The 19,681-nt window shown below is 45.5% G+C and overlaps 1 protein-coding gene across 5 annotated transcripts in view; it reads right to left on the reverse strand.

The window, feature by feature from the left end:
* Window positions 1-1,725: 1,725 nt before the first annotated feature.
* The window catches only part of LOC147644579 (trithorax group protein osa-like), a 38,393-nt gene continuing 20,437 nt past the window's right edge, over window positions 1,726-19,681 (reverse strand). The window contains exons 4-15 of one of the 5 annotated variants that reach the window (XM_086826142.1): window positions 14,209-14,365; window positions 13,734-14,144; window positions 12,887-13,642; window positions 12,633-12,820; window positions 12,320-12,574; window positions 10,768-10,984; window positions 10,409-10,600; window positions 9,058-9,516; window positions 8,318-8,480; window positions 7,938-8,136; window positions 7,732-7,816; window positions 1,726-7,673 (exon numbers count right to left, since the gene is read on the reverse strand). In XM_086826142.1, the coding sequence (XP_086682268.1) occupies window positions 3,853-7,673; window positions 7,732-7,816; window positions 7,938-8,136; window positions 8,318-8,480; window positions 9,058-9,516; window positions 10,409-10,600; window positions 10,768-10,984; window positions 12,320-12,574; window positions 12,633-12,820; window positions 12,887-13,642; window positions 13,734-14,144; window positions 14,209-14,365 (6,903 nt within the window). In that variant the 3' untranslated portion in view covers window positions 1,726-3,852. Of the gene's footprint in view, window positions 7,674-7,731; window positions 7,817-7,937; window positions 8,137-8,317; window positions 8,481-8,573; window positions 8,676-9,057; window positions 9,517-10,408; window positions 10,601-10,767; window positions 10,985-12,310; window positions 12,575-12,632; window positions 12,821-12,886; window positions 13,643-13,733; window positions 14,145-14,208; window positions 14,366-19,681 lie in introns of those variants that run through there. The other 4 variants (XM_086826139.1, XM_086826140.1, XM_086826138.1 and 1 more) reach the window with 4 other exon arrangements.

Genomic DNA, 19,681 nt, shown 5'->3' on the forward strand with positions numbered 1-19,681 from the left:
CTGAAGTTGATGGTTCGACTATTTTGTCATCTATTAGATTTTTGCACTTGAGATTGGATTTCTTGTACTTGGCTGTGAGGGCTTCTATAGTTCTTAATGTATACAGGCTCATCATCCTTCACTCTAAGCTTTTGCTTGTAAAAATTATTTGTTGTTATCGATTCGGTTTCCAGTCCGAATATGTCTGTATATCTGGTGCATAACTCTTTTAATTCATTTTTTGTAACAAAGGTCGGAAAGTTTTTAATTAGCTTTTTCATAACGAAGTCATCTCTTCCTTCGTTAGTTTCTTTTATTATGTCATAATTATTTAGAGTTTCATATTTAATTTTATTTAAATTTACAATCTTATTGGAATTTGTTGTATTTATAATACGGACATAAGTATTTTTGTGATTGGATATCGTATTTGCGATATAAATTCCTTCATCAATTTCTTGATTTAATATCAGTATTTGATTTTTTACTGAGGGAATTTGTATTTCACGGACAACTTCGGAACGAGCTGGGAGTACTGTGGCATTATTTTCACAGGTATGAAGTATTTGTAATTTAATGGGATAATTTAAGTTGTTTGGGCGAAGAATTAGTGAGTCGCCACTCTGTGTGAAATGTTCAAAAACATTTTATTTCAAATATTGTGAGCGCTTATTATATCTTGTCCAGGTCATTAGCCTGGCTTTTATTTATTGCTCTTTTTGTTATGCACCTATTGTGGAACATATAAGCTTTATACAAAATGACTGCGCACAGAATAAAAACAATGATTGACAATAAAATGTTTGTTAACTGTGAATCAATATTTTGTGTCTCCACCTTATTAATTACATTTGCAGTGGAATCCACAGTTTTTAAATCAACAAGACCCATTTCTAATGTTGTATCTATTGGTTTTTCATTTTCTCTTTTTTATTTTCAATTGGGTTGTATTTTTTTAGTTTTATATAATTTTTCTGAGAAGTAATAGTCAGAATCATTTGTTTGATCTGTTTTACTTATTCTATTACTTCTCATTAAAAGGAAAATTTTTTTTTTTTAAAAGAATCTTAGTTGTCTAACATTTTTTCCTACCTATTTTTTTTTTGTATAGCTTTACGGGCTACACGACTAATTGGGCAGAAAAGGTTCCGCTCAATTTTACTAAAACTGACAATATAATCGATTAAAAACAAAAACATAAATAAGAAACTAACTAATAACCTTAAAAATAATAAAAAACTAATAATAAACTGGTAAATAAATAAATATCAACAGAGATTTTAAAATTATTATTTTTAACATTATTTTTAACATCATTTTGACGGAAATTAAATTGCAAATTGTAGAAAATATAATTTAATAAATAAAATTAATATTTTGTAAAAAAAATAATTGATTTTTACCGGGTTGTACCTTCACAGCACAATTTAGTTCATTTTTCTCAAGGCTTGCTAAAGAATAAGCTAATATAAATCTTCTCATTTACGAGGTGGAGTTCCACTTATGCCATGATAACCCCCGTTTCCCCAGTTTCCATTCAAATCGAATTCTGTCGATTCGAAATGAAAATTCGACATTTATCTTTTTACGGCGCTTTAACATTTTTGATCCATAGAATCCAATCAGTCCCTATAACTCTTCCATCAGTAGTTTTCAGTAATTTTTTTTTATTGTAGTGACTTGGCGATTCGAAGCTTGATCTCAATCCCCAAAGATTCGGGATCACTCAAAAATTAAAACAAATGCTTTTTATATCATATATGTATGTATATTAATTAAATAATTAAATTAAGTTTTGAGGGACATACATTTACATCCTAGCAAAATTATACACTAGTAACTACACGTTATATATATCCGATATCGAGATGCTGAGTTATAATATTTTTTGTTTGCAAACAACTACACGAATACACACGTATCAACAGCAGCACTTTTCTATTATCTCATCTCTCTCTCAATCTCTGTTCGTTCCTCCGGATCTGCCCAGGCAAACCAGCCCGATATATCCAGGATGATTGCCGGGAGAACTAGAAGCCAGGATCGGGAGTTCGATCTCTGTCTCTCTCTCGTATGTAGCACGACATTATAATTATGTATGTGAGAAAGTTTAGTATACAAATTGGTGTGCACAGTGCACCCGATGCGATGTTTCGAATTCGAATTCCTAACACCAAGCTGGTTGGTTGGGGGGTGTGTGGGGTGGAGAGGAGTGTGGTGTGTGTGGTAATATAGTCGGTTTGCGTGCTTCTCTACAGCTTTTAGTTCGATTTGCTTCGCTTCGCTTTGTGTTTTTTGTTTGTAGCATTTATGTTGTTTTTGTTTGTTTGGATTTCGTTTTGCTTATTGGTTTTTTGTTTTATTTATTTAATATATTTTAAATTAAGATTACGATAAAAACCTAATTATTTATCTTGTCATTTACGCCTTAAGTAAGTTCGATATATATATAAAAAATAAAGTGAAGCAGCAGCACTTCCAGCAAATAATACAATTAACATAAAAAATTACAGCAATTACAGGGTGTTTGTTGTTCCAGTTTTTCGTTTTCCAATCTTGTTTTATATATATATATATATGCATTATGTATGTATATATATGCGCTATGTATATTTATATATTTATATCACCTAATTTGATTTTATTTGTTAATTGTTTTCTTTTCTTTTGTCTGTGTGTTGCATTGATTTTGTTCAAAAATTCGTCTCGAAATCGAAGACGAATTTTCGAAAACCAACCCAAAACGACATGCATGAAATACAAAATTCGAAATACGAAATGCAGTGCTGCCACTTACATGTGTGTGCCTTGTAACATTGCGTTAAAACGAAAAAAAAATACAGTGGAAATTTACATAATAGTTAAGTATGTACAATATTGTTTTAATGTTCCATTCATCGACATTAACATCCTCATCATTATTACTCCTCTCTTGCGTAAAATCTGCGCATTTAATTGCAATTACAATCAGTATATATAGGTAAATCGAATTGGGGCTTTACTTGTGTTTGCCTTTGCTTGCTGTTTGAGTTTTGTCTGCTGCGCACATTGTTGTTGTTGTAATATATAGGGTATTAATTAGTAAGTGGTAGAATTCTTTTAAAAACTATTCATCATACACAATTGTTGCATCTCATGTAATGTTAATGTTAATTTATGCATTTATTTCCTATATATATATATATTTGTAATATACGATAAACCATAGCGTGCGTTATGCATATATGTATGTATGTTTTAGTTACTTATTCCTCCTCCTCTTTGTTCTCCATCATCAATTAGTTGTTAAATTTAATACAATAAGTATGCTGTGTGCTTGAATTTCGCTTATCCTTCTTCTTCGTTATGCATGTTCCGTGTCTCGATAATATATATAATCAATAATAACCGATCCGATCCTATCCGATCGATCGTTCGGTCAGTTTTTTTTCCGTTTCCGAACAGCTAGCTTCCTCCCTTCAGTTTTATCGTATGTTTGTGGTTGCTCGCTGATGCAATTGCTTAATGCTTAGTTTAGTTTAGTTTAGGGTTTAGTTTAGTTCCTCGTATTTACCATTTTTAGATTTGAGTGTGAAAAAATATACAGTTGTTATTGTATAGACGTCTTGCATCCCATCCCAACAGTCGCTTTCGCTATCCTTGAAGCCTGGATACCACTTTCTTCTCCGCCTTTATGACTCTCCTCTCCCCGTGGTGCCAGTTAAGTAAATTTACAAGCGTTGATTACATCGACTCGAGGCTACCTCGAAGCTCCCAGGATTCTCCATCTCCAGCTTCAGATCCAACTTTAGCTGCAGCTACAGCTCCAGATCAGTCGACTGCCCCTCGGGGGGTTCGTGGCCAGTAGTAGGACGCTGGCATCATTGTCGTATACTACGCAACGGCGGTCGTTGTTCCTGCATTAGTTGGTGGCGGTGCCGCTGGCTGGGCCACCGCTGCAGCAGCGGTGTTCGCCGGTGATGGTGGTGGCGGGGCAACCGAAGAAGCCGCTGCCGCCGCCGCTGCAGCAGCTGCTGCTGCTGCCGCTGCACTAGCGTTGCTGAGAGCCGCAGCGGTCACGGCGGCCACCTTATTGCTCACCTGCTGCTGATCACTGGCCAATACGGATGAAGCTGCTGCGCCTGCGACGGCCGATTGACTGCTGGTCGCACTGCTGTGGCTGTGACTGTGACTGTGGCTGCTGCTGTTAGTGGTGCTGTTGTTGGTCTGATTGCTGCTGACTGTGCCGCAGCTGTTGCTGTTGGTGCTGCTGTTGCTCACATCGTTGAAGGTGGCTGCCGGCGGCAGCTGTTGGCTGCTGTTGCTGTTCTCGTCGTTCACCACGGCCGTTGTGGCTGATGTTGGAGGTGCTGAAGAAACAGGCTTCGTAGTAGTCGCCGCTTCCGAGGAACTCGCTTCCGCAACCGGAGCTTCTGGTTCCGATTTCACAGCCGCACTAGCGGCGGCGGCAGCTGTCTTCTCGGCTCCGCCAGGCTGCAGTCGCTGTTGCAGGTGATGCTGTTGCTGGCGCTGCTGAAGCAGCCGAAACTCGACCGAGTGAATGGGCCCAGTGCCGCGAGACACTTGATACAGCACCCGGGATATGATCAGCGCCACCTGTTGGTCGAGGATGTGCGACATGACCAGGCCGAGTAGCCTCTGCTCTTGCTGCATAAACAGCGAACGGTTGTCTGGATGCTTGGCCAAATGGAGCAGTGTTCCGGCTGCCCGCCGCAGCATGTCCAGGCTGGTGCCCATCGAGTCGGGATTCTCACGCAGATAGTTGATGCCGTGCTGATTGGCGACGCCAAGTGCCGTCTGCTCAGCCTGCTCGATGAAGGCCACTAGATAGGAGATGCACGGTGACTGGAGCGCCACAGTGCGCGCCATGGCACTGTCGGCGGCAGCCAGGTAGTGCAGCAGATTAACGGAGAACTCGCGCAACACCTGATCTTCGTTGCGGCACAAATGCCGCGTGAGCACGGCGCATAACTTCTCCAAACGCGAGAACGGTGGCGTGGCAATAACCAGGTCCACATTGGCATCCGTCACGCACAGCTTGCAGAGAGCCTCCAGCGCCAGGCGCTGCGGCGAGAGAGCCGTGTTGGGGCCGCACGACGGGAACGGATCCTGGCCGTGGGCACTGGGACACACGGCCCAGTGCAGCAGGCCATCGATCAGGGGGCGGGCAATGAGCTCATCGTAGCGCGACAGCTCCAAGTGTCCGGCTATGTTAGCCATGGCCACCAGCATATTTTCCCGAATGGTAATCAGATAGTCCCACCACCACTCGCGCTCTCCTTGCAACGAGCTGCATGAGTCGCTAAAGTCCGTATCCTCTTCGCGGTCGTAGTTCCTTGTTTTGGGTGTGCGCCGCAAGTGGTCATGGTTGAGGAGTAGCAGTCGCCCCAGCACTGCTAAGAAGCGAGTGGACTTGGCCAGCACCGTTTCGTTGCCGGGCACGAATGTCAGATTGCGGAAGATGTTAGATAGGGCAATGCAACGGCGCGCAAGGGAATCCTGGCTCTCGTTGACCAAATGCAGCGACGCCTCGTCGCGTGTATAGCACTCGTCCTCATAGGTGGAGTCACGTCTCCTCTGCAGCACTTGGGCGGCGTCCTTAACAGTCTTTCGGGGATCGAAACCGACGCCCGGCGGTGAGGTGGAAGAGGAGGAAGTGGACGAGGATGCAACGCCGTTGGTTAAACGTTGCGCTTGGTGTTGGTGCTGCGGTGATTCGATTTCCATGTCGATGGCCCGACAGTCACTGTCGTTGCCCGGTTCTTTCTTCACCTCAGCGCTGGAGGGTTGCGCGAACTCATCCTCGTCCGATAGCTTGGATTTCTTGCTCTCAGCGACAGCTCCGCAGCTACTGCTATTGCTGTTGTCGCCACTCACCAGCCGCCTCTTCTTGTTTAACGTCGACTGCGGCTGCTGTTGTTCCTCGGCGCTAATAGGCTCCTGCTTGATCTCCGTCTTCTTGGCCAACGATTTCGCCGATGATTTCTTTTCAGAGCGGACGTAGCGTGCAAATGGAATGTTTACGATCTCCGACTTAAAGACATCGATAATGCCGTCGAGGGGGTCCGGTTCGGTGAATCCGTAGGTCCATGCATCGCTGCCCACGGGCTCTAGCTGTTCGTACAGGCGATTGGTGTCAATGTCCCACGCCTTCTGGCGCTCGTCCACGAAGATGTCGTGGTCAGCCGTTTGGATCCGTACAGGCACACCCTTTCGCGTGACCATCGTGTAGTTGGGTGTGAAAGAGAGCAGCAGTGAACGCTCCTCCGGATTGGGCTGCACACGTACTTGGCCCAGATCGATGCCCTCGTCGGCATCCTCTTCCGAGTCGCTACCTTTGCCACCTCGATCCATGTTCTCATAGTGACGGCGTCGATTGTAGCTGCTGATGCTCCGCACACATCGTGACTGTCGGTGTCCGCTGGTTCGTCGCTGTTTATCGCACATCACGGTGCCGCTGTCCGCGTCGTCATCAGCCGCCGCATCCTCGCCAAGCTGCGAGGAAGAAGGCAACTCATCGCAATCCCGTTCGTCGAACATTTCGGCGAGATTCTTCTGGAAATGCTCCAGCAGCAGAGTCAGCAGACCGGGAAGGTTCGAGATGCCAAAGAACTGCACCGTCGAGTCGTCGAACAGAAGGACATTGAGCACATCTAGGGCCCAGGTGCACTCTGTAAGCAGACCGGATCGCATGGCCATGAATATCCGCCACGGATCCACCGGGCACACGTCCGCCTTCGTTAGTCGCTTTCTTCGGTACAGCACTGGCGTGGTGGACTCGACGCTGTCGTGCGGAAAGATCAGTTCCTTCTTTACCAACTGGGCTGCTCCACTGCCGGGTGGTCCCTGCGGGCCGTAGCCACCGCCGGGTGTCTGCTGATTGGGCGGCATCTGGTGCGGATGCTGCGGGTGCTGATGAGGATGCGAATGTGGGTGCTGATGAGGATGCTGGTGGTGTTGATGCGGCGGCTGCTGGGGGTGTTGCTGCAACGGCTGCTGCTGCATTCCCTGGCCTGGCATCATCGGGGGCTGCTTCTGGGGCACCATCATTCCGCTGGGTGGAACCTGCTGGCCCACTTGCTGACCGCCTACCACCTGGGATGGCGGTGGTGGCATGGCATAAGGTTGCTTCACCATTCCACCGGGACCCACTTGGGGCATGCCTGGCGATGGAACCCCGCCGTGGCTTGCCTGCTGTGGTGGCGGTGGCTGTTGAGCCCCACCGACCGGAGGCTGCTGCTGTTGCTGTGCTTGCTGCTGTTGTGGCGGCATTCCGGGCATTCGTTGTTGCGGCTGTCCGGGACCGGAGGGCGGGCGTAGTGGAGAGCCGGGTGGAGCAATACCAGGTTGCGGAGTCTGTCCTGCATTCATCTGTGCCCACTGTGGTGGCGCCTGTGGCTGGGGTTGTCCAGGAGGTCCAGCCACCTGCTGGTAAGGCGGCTGTTGCTGCTGCTGTTGTTGTTGTTGCTGCTGCTGTTGTTGCTGTTGCTGCGGTGGTGGCGGCGGACCCTGCTGTGGTGGATAACGATGCTGATCCCATTGCGCCACACCCGCCGGTGGCTGAAGGGGCGGGCCGTGAGGTGCACCCGGCGGAGGAGCTGCTCCGCGCGGGGGAGCACTTCCCCAGCTCTGTGGAGGTGCAGGTGAGGTCGGGTATTGAGGCCGATACTGCTGGTTACCACCTTGCCAAGCACCTGATGAAAGGGTTGATGGATTAGAGAGCCGTTTACTTTCAAGTTTCGTAGTACTTACCATAAATCTGAGGCCTAGCATTGTAGCCTGGATAAGGCTGCGGCGAGTCTTTGATGAAATCGGGATGCCGTCGTGGCTGTGGACTCTGAAAAGTCGTTAAAAATTGAAGTTTCTGTTAGGTATATCCACTCAGAACATGCGCGAATACTTTTCGATCATTTTATTTTGGATTTGCTACGAGTAGACTTTCCCTCTCCATAACTTACTTGATCTGGTGGCGGTTGGTAATAGTCCTGCTGAGCCGGCCTGCCCGTTGGATAGGCGCTGCTGGGTGGCGCTCCTGGAGCTCCGCTCGTGGGCGGACCACCCGCCACCGTTTGCGCCGGTGGCTGAGGTGCTCCCGGCGGAGGCTGACTGTAGGGTCGATTACCATAAGGACCGTACTGATTGGCACCAGTTGGAGGACTGTGTGAAAGATATAAAAGAATTTTGAATTAGCGAAGGCTTTCTCGATTCTTTAAGAAGCACAGCTTGCGACGAGCTCAGTCCAGTGATTCTATTTCGGGCAGTTACAGTACAGAGGATGTGAGAGGTCTGGTGTGTGGTGTGGTGGTGTCTTGTGTGGGGTAAATTGGGATGCACTCACGCTTCCCCCTCCGGCCCATAGGGAGGGTACATGCTGCGGTTCTGCGGCGGCGGATATTGTCCTGGACCCTGTCCAAATGGCTGGCCCGGCGGGCCACTGGCATTGTACTGATCGCTCGAGCCGTACTGGCCGTAAGCTCCCGGCTGTGATGGATAGGGTGAGCCTGCAAATAGGAATGGGCAAAAATCATTATTAAACTTTGTCTAGAAATCTGAAAATTGCACTGTAAATCGAATATTTCTATTAAAACGCATACGGAGGATAGCCATATGAGGCGTACACGTAAATTTTCTAATTAATATAAAACTAAACAAATTTAAAGCCGAAAATTAAAGATATCTTTGATTGATTTAACACAAAATTAAAATAAGTTCTTTATGATAAGTAAATAATATGCGAAAGTTGTATAAAATTAATTTAAACATTTGGAAAATGTAAAAGCAGACCAATAATGATCTAAAAAAATGTACAGTGCAATAAAATAAGTTAGTAGAGTTTGTTTGTTAGTAGAGTAGTTAGTTAGTATTTAGTAGTTGTAGCTTTTAGTGATGCAGTTTTTTACTATTCATGCAATTCATATTTTAATAATACTAAAACTAAGTAGCACAAACGTTAATCCTAGAAAAAGGCAACAGATGGAGAAACTAAAGGCGCTGGCGTAACAAAGAATAGGAAATTATTTATGAACAATAGAAAAATGAAAGAGATGATGGAGGGAGCAAAATAAAAGATGAGTATACCTGGCGTTCTAGACACAACAGGCGTTGGGTAACCAGAGCCACCCGGCGGATAAGGTGCTCCGGCGGCGTTTGGTCGCACATGCTGCTGCTGCTGCTGCGGCGAGGACGGTGGTACCGGACCAGGCCCATGGTGCTGTGGTGCTGGCGGTGGCTGCGGCCCCTGTGGTTGCTGTTGCTGCTGTGGTGGCGGCGGCGCCAGGTGCTGCGGATGGGGATGCTGCTGTTGTTGTTGTTGTTGGCCTGCCGTGTGCGGTGAATGGGGTGGTGGTGGCGGTATTATTTGGGGGCCACCACCGACCACAGCAGCAGCAGTTCCAGCACCGGGACCAGGACCAGGACCAGAACCGGGACCAGTTACCGAGCCCGGTTGACCACCGCCAGCAACGGGATCCTCAAAGGGATTGCTTACGCTTATATTTTCGCCGGCGGCAACAGCGGCTGCGACTGCGGCAGCGGCGCCTGAGAGAGGCGGTAAGCGGCGGTTTTTTGGATGATTTGATTTGATTTGATTTGGTTTGGATGAATCGAAATGAATGAATGAGTCAATGAATCAATCACACAATGAATTTGTTTTTGTTGTTGGTTGTTGTTGTTGTTTTAATTGTTGTTGGTGGTGAAGATGGATACATGGAAACATCGTTGTGGTGATGGTTTGTTGGTGGTTGTGGAGATTTATATATATTTTAGTAGTGCGCCCCACACAAAGGTTACAAAACATAAAAATGAATAAACAAAATAAACACACACATCAACAATGAATAATAATAGATAATCAATCAACAAAAAAGTGTAGTAAAATCGTATACTTATATATTAAACACGTTGGTATATAATATATGTACAAAAAGAGTTAGGATCGAAAGGGAAGCATATCATCTATATATCAGATAACACAATTTGGCAATAGTTTAAAAAAAAAAAAACAAACATGAATCCAAGAACACAAAACATGGTCAAAAAGATCTGAGATAATTTTCTACACAGCACTGCAGTGTAATTCGATTAGCTACCCTTTAACTTATTTTATAAAGTAGTGCAAGTCTTAACAATCACGACAAATCTTATTTTCTGGGTTTTTCTTTTATCAGAAATATAATTAGTCTAATAAATATACGAAAAATTGAGTCTAGCTAAAATACTTATTAAGCAACAAATTCAAACAAACCAATTCAATATTACACTCCAAACTTTAATAATACTTCAAATATCTAGACATTATCAATTTAGTGATTATATCGGGCAGCTAAGCGAACTATAATGCATTCCGTTTGCAATAAAACTAAACAGATCTCATACACACTGGGTGAAATATACATAAAATGTTTGTCCATAGAGAAAAGTTCTCGCTTACCGGGATGAGGAGTCTGCTGCGGGTTATTCTGGGAGGGTGGGCGCTGCATTTGTCCCGATGTGGCATAATCCGGCTGCGGCCCGCTAGCTCCCGGATACGGACTCCCGCCTGGATAGCCGGGATAACCATCGATTGCGGCATTTGGAGCGGAGCCTGGAGGTGCTGGGAACGAGTCCTGTGAATTTGACGAACCTGTGGAGTTTGTGGTTCCAGCATCCAAATGACCACCACCGTTGGGTTGCAAGTTAAATTCAATATCGTTTTCGGATTTGGCCAGGGCAAACATAGTAAAAAACGAAAGGAATTTTAAATTAAGCATCGAAAGTACTTAAAAGATGTTCTACAAAGCAAACACTTACCTGGCGATGGAACTGACGCTGCCTTGGCCGTCTTCTTTTTGCTGCCAGCTTCCACCTGCTGGATGATCGGCAACGGATCAATATCGCCACGATCAAAGTGACACTCGAAGGTCAGGAGGTTTTTGGTGTAGTGCTTCCGCAGCGTATAAGCGGCACTACTGCTTGCACCGATGCCCAAGAGTCCAGCAATATCCTTCCAGGTCTTGCTCTTGGTCACCTGGCGGCGGAACGGAAGAGAATCGGAGGGATATTAATAAACGGGGTCGCCACAATGCGATTTAAAAAGTTCATGACGGTTGAAAATAGAGAATTAAAAGTTTTTTGCGAGCACAAAAACAGATTTCGTGTGGATGCAGTTTTAGCAATTTAGGAAGGAGAACCAACATTCTAGATTCTTAGGTTCTAGGGTAAATGATGCTAACTACATAGAAAAATTAAGGGGAAATAGGGAGACAGGAGGATTAGGGGATAACTAGGGGGCAAAACCAAAAAAAATCAACACGAATAAAAAAATAAACACAATAATTTGGTAACCTTTTTCGAAATACTCAATGTGTCTTTAAACATCAAAATTAAACATACTTTAAAAATGTATTTATAATTATTTGATAGTAAACGAAAAATTGAATAAGAATAAATTCAATAAACAAATGGAGGGAAATCCTCAAATAAACAACAGGCAGAGCAATCAATTTGTGCACAAAATTTCGATTTAACGTAGCGATATATACCGAGAGGATAATTCCAATATTATAAATCGCGCTCAATATTCTATTGAAACATCATAGAATTTGAATTTGACACATCGAAATTGTAAATATTGAATTTAACGTTAAAATATAGAAATAAATAAAACAGTTTTAATGTATTTTACGTTAAATATCAATATATATCGATCATTACTGTCATCCAATTGGCGCTATCGATTAGCTGGGAATCAGGCCTTGATTAAATTAAGTTTCTACAAAACCATAACGATAAAATTTATGAAAATGCTAGTCATAAATTGCATCACAAATGAAATAAGTGAGAATCTGAGAGCATGCCGGCACAAAGATATTTCTACAGATATTTTTTGATAAAAAATAGGTAAGTAAATAGGTAGAGATTGAGTTGTGCTTGGTTGGATTCGGCTTGGAGCATGCTGTCTAGGGGGAAACCAAAGCTGAACAATAGGGGATTGATTGCTTTTTTGCTTCTTCCTACGGAAAGCAGACTGCCTGGATGCAGCTACACAATTTAGACACATGGATATCGGAGTGGCTGCAGGCTGTAGGGTCTAAATGGTTGGTGGCTTGACTTTAGTTTGCTGTTCAATTTTTACTTTGGCCGAATCACATACAATATATATATATATGGGACTCGTGTCTGTCTATTTATGTGAATATATATCTTTCATTTGAATTTGGTTTTTGGTTTTGTGTTAACTACGTTGGTGGTGATGGTGTTCTTTGGGTTGGTTTTTTGGTTGATTTGGTTTGGTTTTGTTGCTAGTAGTAGGTAAATCTATAAAAGAAGTTAGTAAAAGGAGTTACTACGGCACCTTGCATACCTCGACGAATCCGCCACGTTCTTTTACATAAATATATAACCTATATAAATCGAGTGGCTGTTTTGAGATGGTTGGGCAGGCGGTAATCGGTGTTCGCCGCTCCTCCATGAACGACCGGAGCTTGTCCAGCCATCCGCGCCTATCCGGATTATCATCCATCTCGTATAGCTTGCACAGCGAGTCCGATTTCTTGGTCGTGGTAATAGTGCTACGGAAGGGCTCTTGGGGCACCTGGGGTACATGGTTGAACACCTGCTGTGGAAATGGACGCACGTTAATTGGTGATGTATGAATAATTTCAGGAGATCCTTACCGGGCTACCAGTCGGACGCGGCCAATTGGGAGGTGAACTCATGTCATACTCCTCTCCAGGACCACCGCCGCCACCTGGGTGCATCACAACTGGATGCGGCGATGTGCTAGGCGGAGCTAGATGACTTTGGCCATAGGGATCATTTTTGCGCGACTTTGGTGTGGTGCATTGTGGATCTTCGCCGGATGCTGTCGGAGATGTAAACAAGTTAGTCAACTGATTCGTTCGAAGCGCAATGGACATGCTGTACTTACCCGCCGAGGCATTCGATAGTGTGCTCTGCTGACTGACTTCGTCCATAGGCGTACCATCCGGTCCAGTGGTGACTACTGCGGTAACAGCATGCATTCCCGCCGCACCACCCGTCGGCCCCGACGAACTTATGCCGTTATCCTGCGAAATATGCTCCGGACCACCGCCACTTTCCGGTCCAGGAGCTTGTCCCTGTCCCGGAGGTTGGCCACCCTGGAGAATCTGCGCCTGAGGTGGCGTGGTAGTGGGCGGACCCATGTTAGTGGGTCCGTGTGGCGGTCCCATGTGATGGGGTGGACCCATCGGCATGCCCGGATGCATACCGGTCGGCCCGTTACCGTAGCCTTGTGGGCCTTGTGGCGGTGTTGGACTTCCTCCGTAGCCGCCCTTGTGCTGTAAATGCTGCTTCAGATAGGTGAGAGGCCGCGGGGATCCGCTTCCTTGAGGCGGAGGTGGCTGACCACCCACAACTGATGGCGGTGGCGGTGTGCCCTTGCCCTGGACATGATTTCCGACCATTGCACCACCACCTGGAGCACCTCCGCCCGGCACGCCTTGCTGCGGCGAGGGGGGTACCCACTGATACGGCGGATATTGGCCACTATGGTTGGGCATCCCCCGACCGGGATAGCCACCAGCCTGTGCGCCCGAGGGCATGCTGTTGGCTCCACCGGCTCCTGCTTGTTGGCTTGTTGGAGGTGGTGGTGGGCCTGTGGCGTACGCGCCAGGCGGATATTGTGGGCGTGGCGGGTAGTTACCTGAGAAAGATTCGAACGGTTAGCCATGACTTCAAGTTGTGTTTAAGGAAAGTGAACAGGAAACACTTTCTTAATACACCCAAAATCGTACCTGGTGGATATTGCTGTGGCTGTTGCGGCGGATAGCTCTGACCACCAGGACTCTGGCCCGGTCCACCCATCTTGTAGCCGCCGTGCATGTGGGGCGGCATTGGGTAGCCTCCTCCCGCCGCTCCCTGCGGCGGTGGCGGTGGTGTTGCCATGTTATTGATGCCCTGTTGATTGGGCGGCGGAGGTCCCGGTGGCGGAGTTTGTTGCGGCGAATTGCTTGCCGACGAAGCCGAATTCGAGGCCTGTTGTTGTTGCTGCTGAGATTGCTGCTGCTGCTGGGGCGGGCCGCCTGGCATGCCGGGATGCGGAGGCATCGGTGGTGGTCCACCTATCGCTCCCACTGGTGGCTGTTGCATGGGTACGCCGCTGCTTGACTGGTTGCTCGCCGGACGCGAGATTGGATGGTTTTGGGCTGTGTGTAAGAATGGAGGTTTTGTAATGCATGGACTTCCGATTTTCAGGTGTTGGTTACTTACCCACTGCCGGGGACATGGAACGTGAACCGGAGGAACCGGTGGGCGAGGGTGTGGGTCGCATCACCTGTTGGGGATTGGGTGTGCCGGGCGGACCAGAGCCCATACCACTATGCGCCCCGCCACTGGAGCTGTCGTTACTGTTCTGTCCAATTAGCTCCTGAAATGGCAATGGAATGGAATAGAGGTTAGTGTTGAAAGCAAAAGGTGGCTAAGACGGCAAATGCCGGCCGGCAGGTGGCATATTCCGTAGAAGGTTGGACGCTGTACTTGTTTATTTAAACGAAAGTGATAGCAAAACTATGAATTAACCAAGCGGCAACCGCAATTAACCCACTGCACACACACACACACATACAGGGGCGAGTTGAGCATATGATTGAGTTGGTAATCCAGCGTAAACACACATTCAGGGCAATCAGATGTTTTTGGGTCCCAATCTCTCATGGCATGAGGGATGAGGAAAGCGGGCCAGGCCAACACAACTGCCTCCGCTCTCCCCCCTCGACCTTTTCCTGACATTGCCCGAGGTGGAATTTCGGGATTCCTTCTGCTCCTCCCACTGCCGCCGCCACTTACCCGAGAGCTCACAATTATAACCCGGTCAGAGGGGGAGGAATTCGGAATTCATAAACGCCAGCCAGCCAGTCAAGTCAAGCTGCTCGGAACAATAACAACTCTTGAAACAGTCTGCAGGCAGGCAGAACACCAGAAACTCGGTGCGATGCGACACGACTTTAACTTTTTTGCCGCCTATAACTTATAAGAAAATCAAGAAAAAGCTCAACAACACAAACAGGCACACTCATACAGTCGCACTCACTATCTCGCCCTGGTGGTAGTGTATTCGTATTCGTGTTCGCAGCAGACGTGCACATAAAGCTTAAGTCGACAGCAATTCGAAACACTCACACACACAGGCAGAGGGCCATGGTAAAAACCCCAGCGGAGAAGGAGAAGAGAGAGAGAGCTCAGCAGCTAGTGGGGGGCGTACCCAAAAGGGGGCTCATTGAGTGCTTTCCATGTGATAAGTATTTTTTAAGTTTACCACGAACTTATAAGTACTTATTATATTAGGCTTATTAATTAATTTTTTATAAAAAAAATTAATATTTCAAAATTTAAATATGAAAGTCCCATAAATATATTTAATTATCAGAGTTTGCAAGGACCTAATTAGTTATAAGAGTCCCACCATTGTCTCACTCCCCTTTTAATTAAAGGCTGACTAAGCCACTGCACAGCCACAGAGGCAGCGGCAAGAAAAAACAAAACGTACGAACGAACGAACGAACGACGAAGCGAACGCTGTTCGTTTTGGTATCTGAGAAATTAAGTGAAGTGAAATGAAATGTACGACGACGAACTGACGGCACAAGGCGGCGGCATGGCATGGGATGGCAAAGCATGGGATGGCAAAGCATGGGATGGGATGATATGGGTGCGGGGCGGTATGGTGCGGAGCGGGGCATAAAAGCTATGTGGAACGAACCAACAAACCAAGCAAGCAAGCAAGCAACGAAAACCAACCAGCGAACGAACGACGAACGAAGAGCAAAGAGCGACAACGGCGTCGGACGGCTGCAACTTGAAGCGTTCCAAGGGGGGGTTACGAAGGGTCTTTGGCTATGGCGATGTCGATGGCTGTGGCTACCCGGGGACCGGGCAAGTGGCTGTGGTAGTTATGGCGCGCTCGAAGCGAACGAAAGGCAACGGCAACGATGACAAAGACGTAGATAAGGAACAGAAACATGCACACACAGAGGTACGGATACAGATACACACACACACATACACACGAGCACTCTAAATGTTGGAATATAATAAAATTCGAACGTATTCGTATTCGTAATTCTCGTATCTGTGTATTTCGCATTTCGCATTCGTACACCGAACGACGGACGTAGAGTCGCTTTTTGCGAGAGGGGGTTCTGGGGGGGGGGGCCAAGGGCGGTGGCAGCGGCGTACACTTGAGTTGCGAGACGATGACGAGAATAGCAAGCAAGCTGGCAAAATCAGCAGCAACGGCAAAAGGCAAAGCGGGAGGGGAGCTGCTAAAGGCCAGGCCGGATAGAATGCTTTGTGCGGCGGCGGACCGGGGCGGCGTCAAAGGGGGGTGCAGGTCGGCCCACGTTTGTATTTGGCGCTCTCTTTTGTGGTCGCGTAGAAAAAATACTTGGAAAAGAAAAACAAGCGCCGAGCACAGAGCGGGAACAACAACAATGAAATCATTTATAACGAAAATAATGCGAGGCAAACACACAAAGCATAAAGAAAAAACTGAATTCGCGCACTCGAGGTTTGAGCAACCCAAAGATATATAAATCAAAATAAAAAACAAACAAGAACAACAACAAACTCCTGCGCAATCCATCAGATACAAAATAGAAATCAGTCAAGATTTGCGCGCCAAAACTGAGTTCGATCGTATTTGGGATCGTGATCTTTTGCAAGATTGCCCTTGGAGCCCACTTGAGGATCCCATCATCATAAACTCTCGCCTGCCTTCAAGATGCCACAATGATGCAGCACCATTTTGGCCACAAGTTCGACTTTTGGCTCTCGAAGACGGAGCATAGCACTTCACCTTTGCTGTGGCTTTCTGCCGTGTCATATATGTGGACACATTCATTTAAATAAGAAGAATATGTATGATATGGAATAGGTGTGCTTGCTTGTGGCCAGGTATGTTTATGTCTGGCTGTCAGCTGCTGCCATGGTACAGGTACCGGGTACTGGGGACCTTTGTGGCTTATCACCTTAAAACCTTTAGCGATGAATGTGGCAAGCGGGCAAAAAAAACAAGGTCTGCGGCATACTACATGTGCTTGTTATGCGGCGGGACCAAGAGATAAAAAAATAAGCGAATTAAAAGCACAAAGGAGCGGCACACATACGGTAGAGGAGACCAGCACAGACGGGGCCAGGGAAATTATAAACACAGCCAGCCAGCCAGTCAGCGAAAGAGAAAAAGTAATAAACTTGGGGATATCATAAAAATGAAAACAAGGGAAGAGGCTAATATACATTCGAATCGCAGCTTTAAATACCCTTGGTAAAAGAACCATCATTATAAGTCTTTCAGCTTGCCAAGATCTGGGAAAGAAAACTAGCAGATTATCAGGGCCAAAAGCATCGAAAGATAAAGTTTACAAAGACAAAATTATCCTTTAAGGTTGATTTTTGTTGTTCATATAAGAATTTAACAAAAAACTGCTTGATTTGTTTAGAAATACGAAAATGTATCTACAAGATACATTGCTATTCTCATTTACAAACTATCTTATAGATATAATTCATATTAAATAATCATTTTATCATAACTGGGTCTACTCTGGAAAATTGCCAGCACCAAGTGCAAGGGTATAGAAACCAACCAGTGTGTTGCATGCACTGAGAATGGGAAGTGGGCAAAAATTATTTTACCACATCCCGTAGCATTCTCTAGCTAGCCAACTCTCCACCCCCGCAAGTGCAGTGCTTCTTTTTTTTGTTTGTTTGCGGATCGAAAAAGGGGTTTAGCCCTAGGAGCCAGAGCAGGCAACTGCAAAATAGAGAAAGAACTGAGACCAGCTGAGCGACAGGCAGTCAGTCACACTGTCGCTCATTAGACATCCTCAAAGTGTGGGACTCCGACGACCACAACTCCCCAATCTGAGTCTGAATCCCGAGTCTGAATCTGAATTCGAGTAGACCGTATGCTCATGCAATTTCTGTTTGTGCTTGCTTGGAAATTTTATGAGCGAATCGAAAGTTTGTAAGGTTGTGTGCAGCAACTCAGGCAGACATACAGGTCGTAAATGAATATACAGTACGACATCTGAGTTGATCGATCTACCATTTACAATGGGATCCTCAAGAACACTGAGAGAATTTTGTTATAGTCTCATGAGAATAGTTCAAAACAAGATATTATAAACTTTGCTTTATATAATAAATTTCAACTTAATTTTAAAGAGAAACCCTTAAGACAAGTTAATCTAAAACATTTTCCCATCTCTTTTATGTCTCAAACACATAATATATTATATTAAACATTAATTAAATATTGATTTTTATGGATCGTTCGAGTTATAGAAGTTCGACTGTATATAGAGGCAGACATTCTACTCGTATATTCATTTTACTGCGAACAACAGCAGAAGTCGCTTTGAATCTGCTCGGTTCGGTTGGGTTTGGTTCGTTCGCTTCGCATGTACATTCATTCGTTCGCTGTGCCAGCAGAGCAGTCCCTCCAATCCCCGCCAGCAACGTTCGCCCTCTCCCCCAGAAACACTTACTGGCGAACTGACTGAGCGGCGGAAAGGCAGCCAGCCAGCCAGCAGTAAAAGCGAACGAAGCAGGCAGTCAACCACTCTGAGAGCTCAGACAAATATGTCCCATGAATCGCACACTGGGCTCCACAACCAGAGAGTCGAGCCAGAGCCAGAGTCAGAGTCACAGTCAGCGTTAGCGTCAGAGCCAGAACCGGCAAGAGCCAGAGCCAGAGCCAGAGCCATAGCTATAGTCAGAGCCAGAGCAGGAGCAGCAAAGCAAAAGCAAAAGGCAAAGCCCAGAGCTCTGCTGCTGTCCGGACCGATCCAAATCCGACCCCGACTCGTTCGCAGCGTTTCGTTTCGTTTCGTTCGTGGTGTGTATCCAAACGAGTGAACTGAAAAACAAGCGAACACAAACACACTTCTCTCTCTATATATATGTATATATATATATCTGAAGATATATATATATAAATATGTATGCATTCAAAACGAAGCTAGTACACAGAAACTAACAGAAGAATTATGTTTTTAAATAACCATGCTTGCGTATTTTTACATAATTTTCAAAAAATTATCTAGGCGCTTATAAATATAACTCCTTATTCATATATTTTTAAGGAATGGAGTCTAACTGGAGATTGAAAATCAAAGGAGTATCTGAGGTTTTTGGCTAGAATCTGTATTTGGTAACAGTATCCGTATTTGGTAATATCTGAGATTCTAGCTATCTCGATATCAATCACAAAAAGATCTTTTCAGTAAAGAAGCAACCAAGAAACCTCAAAGTACTGATTATACCAAGTGTTACATTCTCCCCCGAATTCATACATGAGAATTTTAGGTACATTTGTCTGCACCAAGTTAGGCTAAATGTTTATAAAACCGAGTTACAGTTTTACCTTTCAATTGTAACTTTTAGAAAATACGTTAGTAAATATTTTAAGGCCAGGTTTAATCCTATTTATATAATAAATTTTTTATAGTTTCAATATTTTCTACCAAAATGATATATTTCTCACGGTGCAGCCATCAGCCAGCGACTGAAATGAACGTTCGTTCTTTTTATTTATACTTTTATTTTTGTGCCTTTTTTCCTGGCTGCGCCTGTTAAAATGAAAAACGATGATGATGCCGCCGCTGCCGCTGCCAAGAACAACAACAATAACAGAACCAGAGCCAGAGCCAGAGCCCGGCGGTGCTGCAGAGTCGTCGAGCAA

This window comes from Drosophila serrata, unplaced genomic scaffold (genome assembly GCF_035046125.1).
Source record: "Drosophila serrata isolate PLE 108 unplaced genomic scaffold, ASM3504612v1 contig_152, whole genome shotgun sequence".
NCBI classification, from domain to species: domain Eukaryota; kingdom Metazoa; phylum Arthropoda; class Insecta; order Diptera; family Drosophilidae; genus Drosophila; species Drosophila serrata.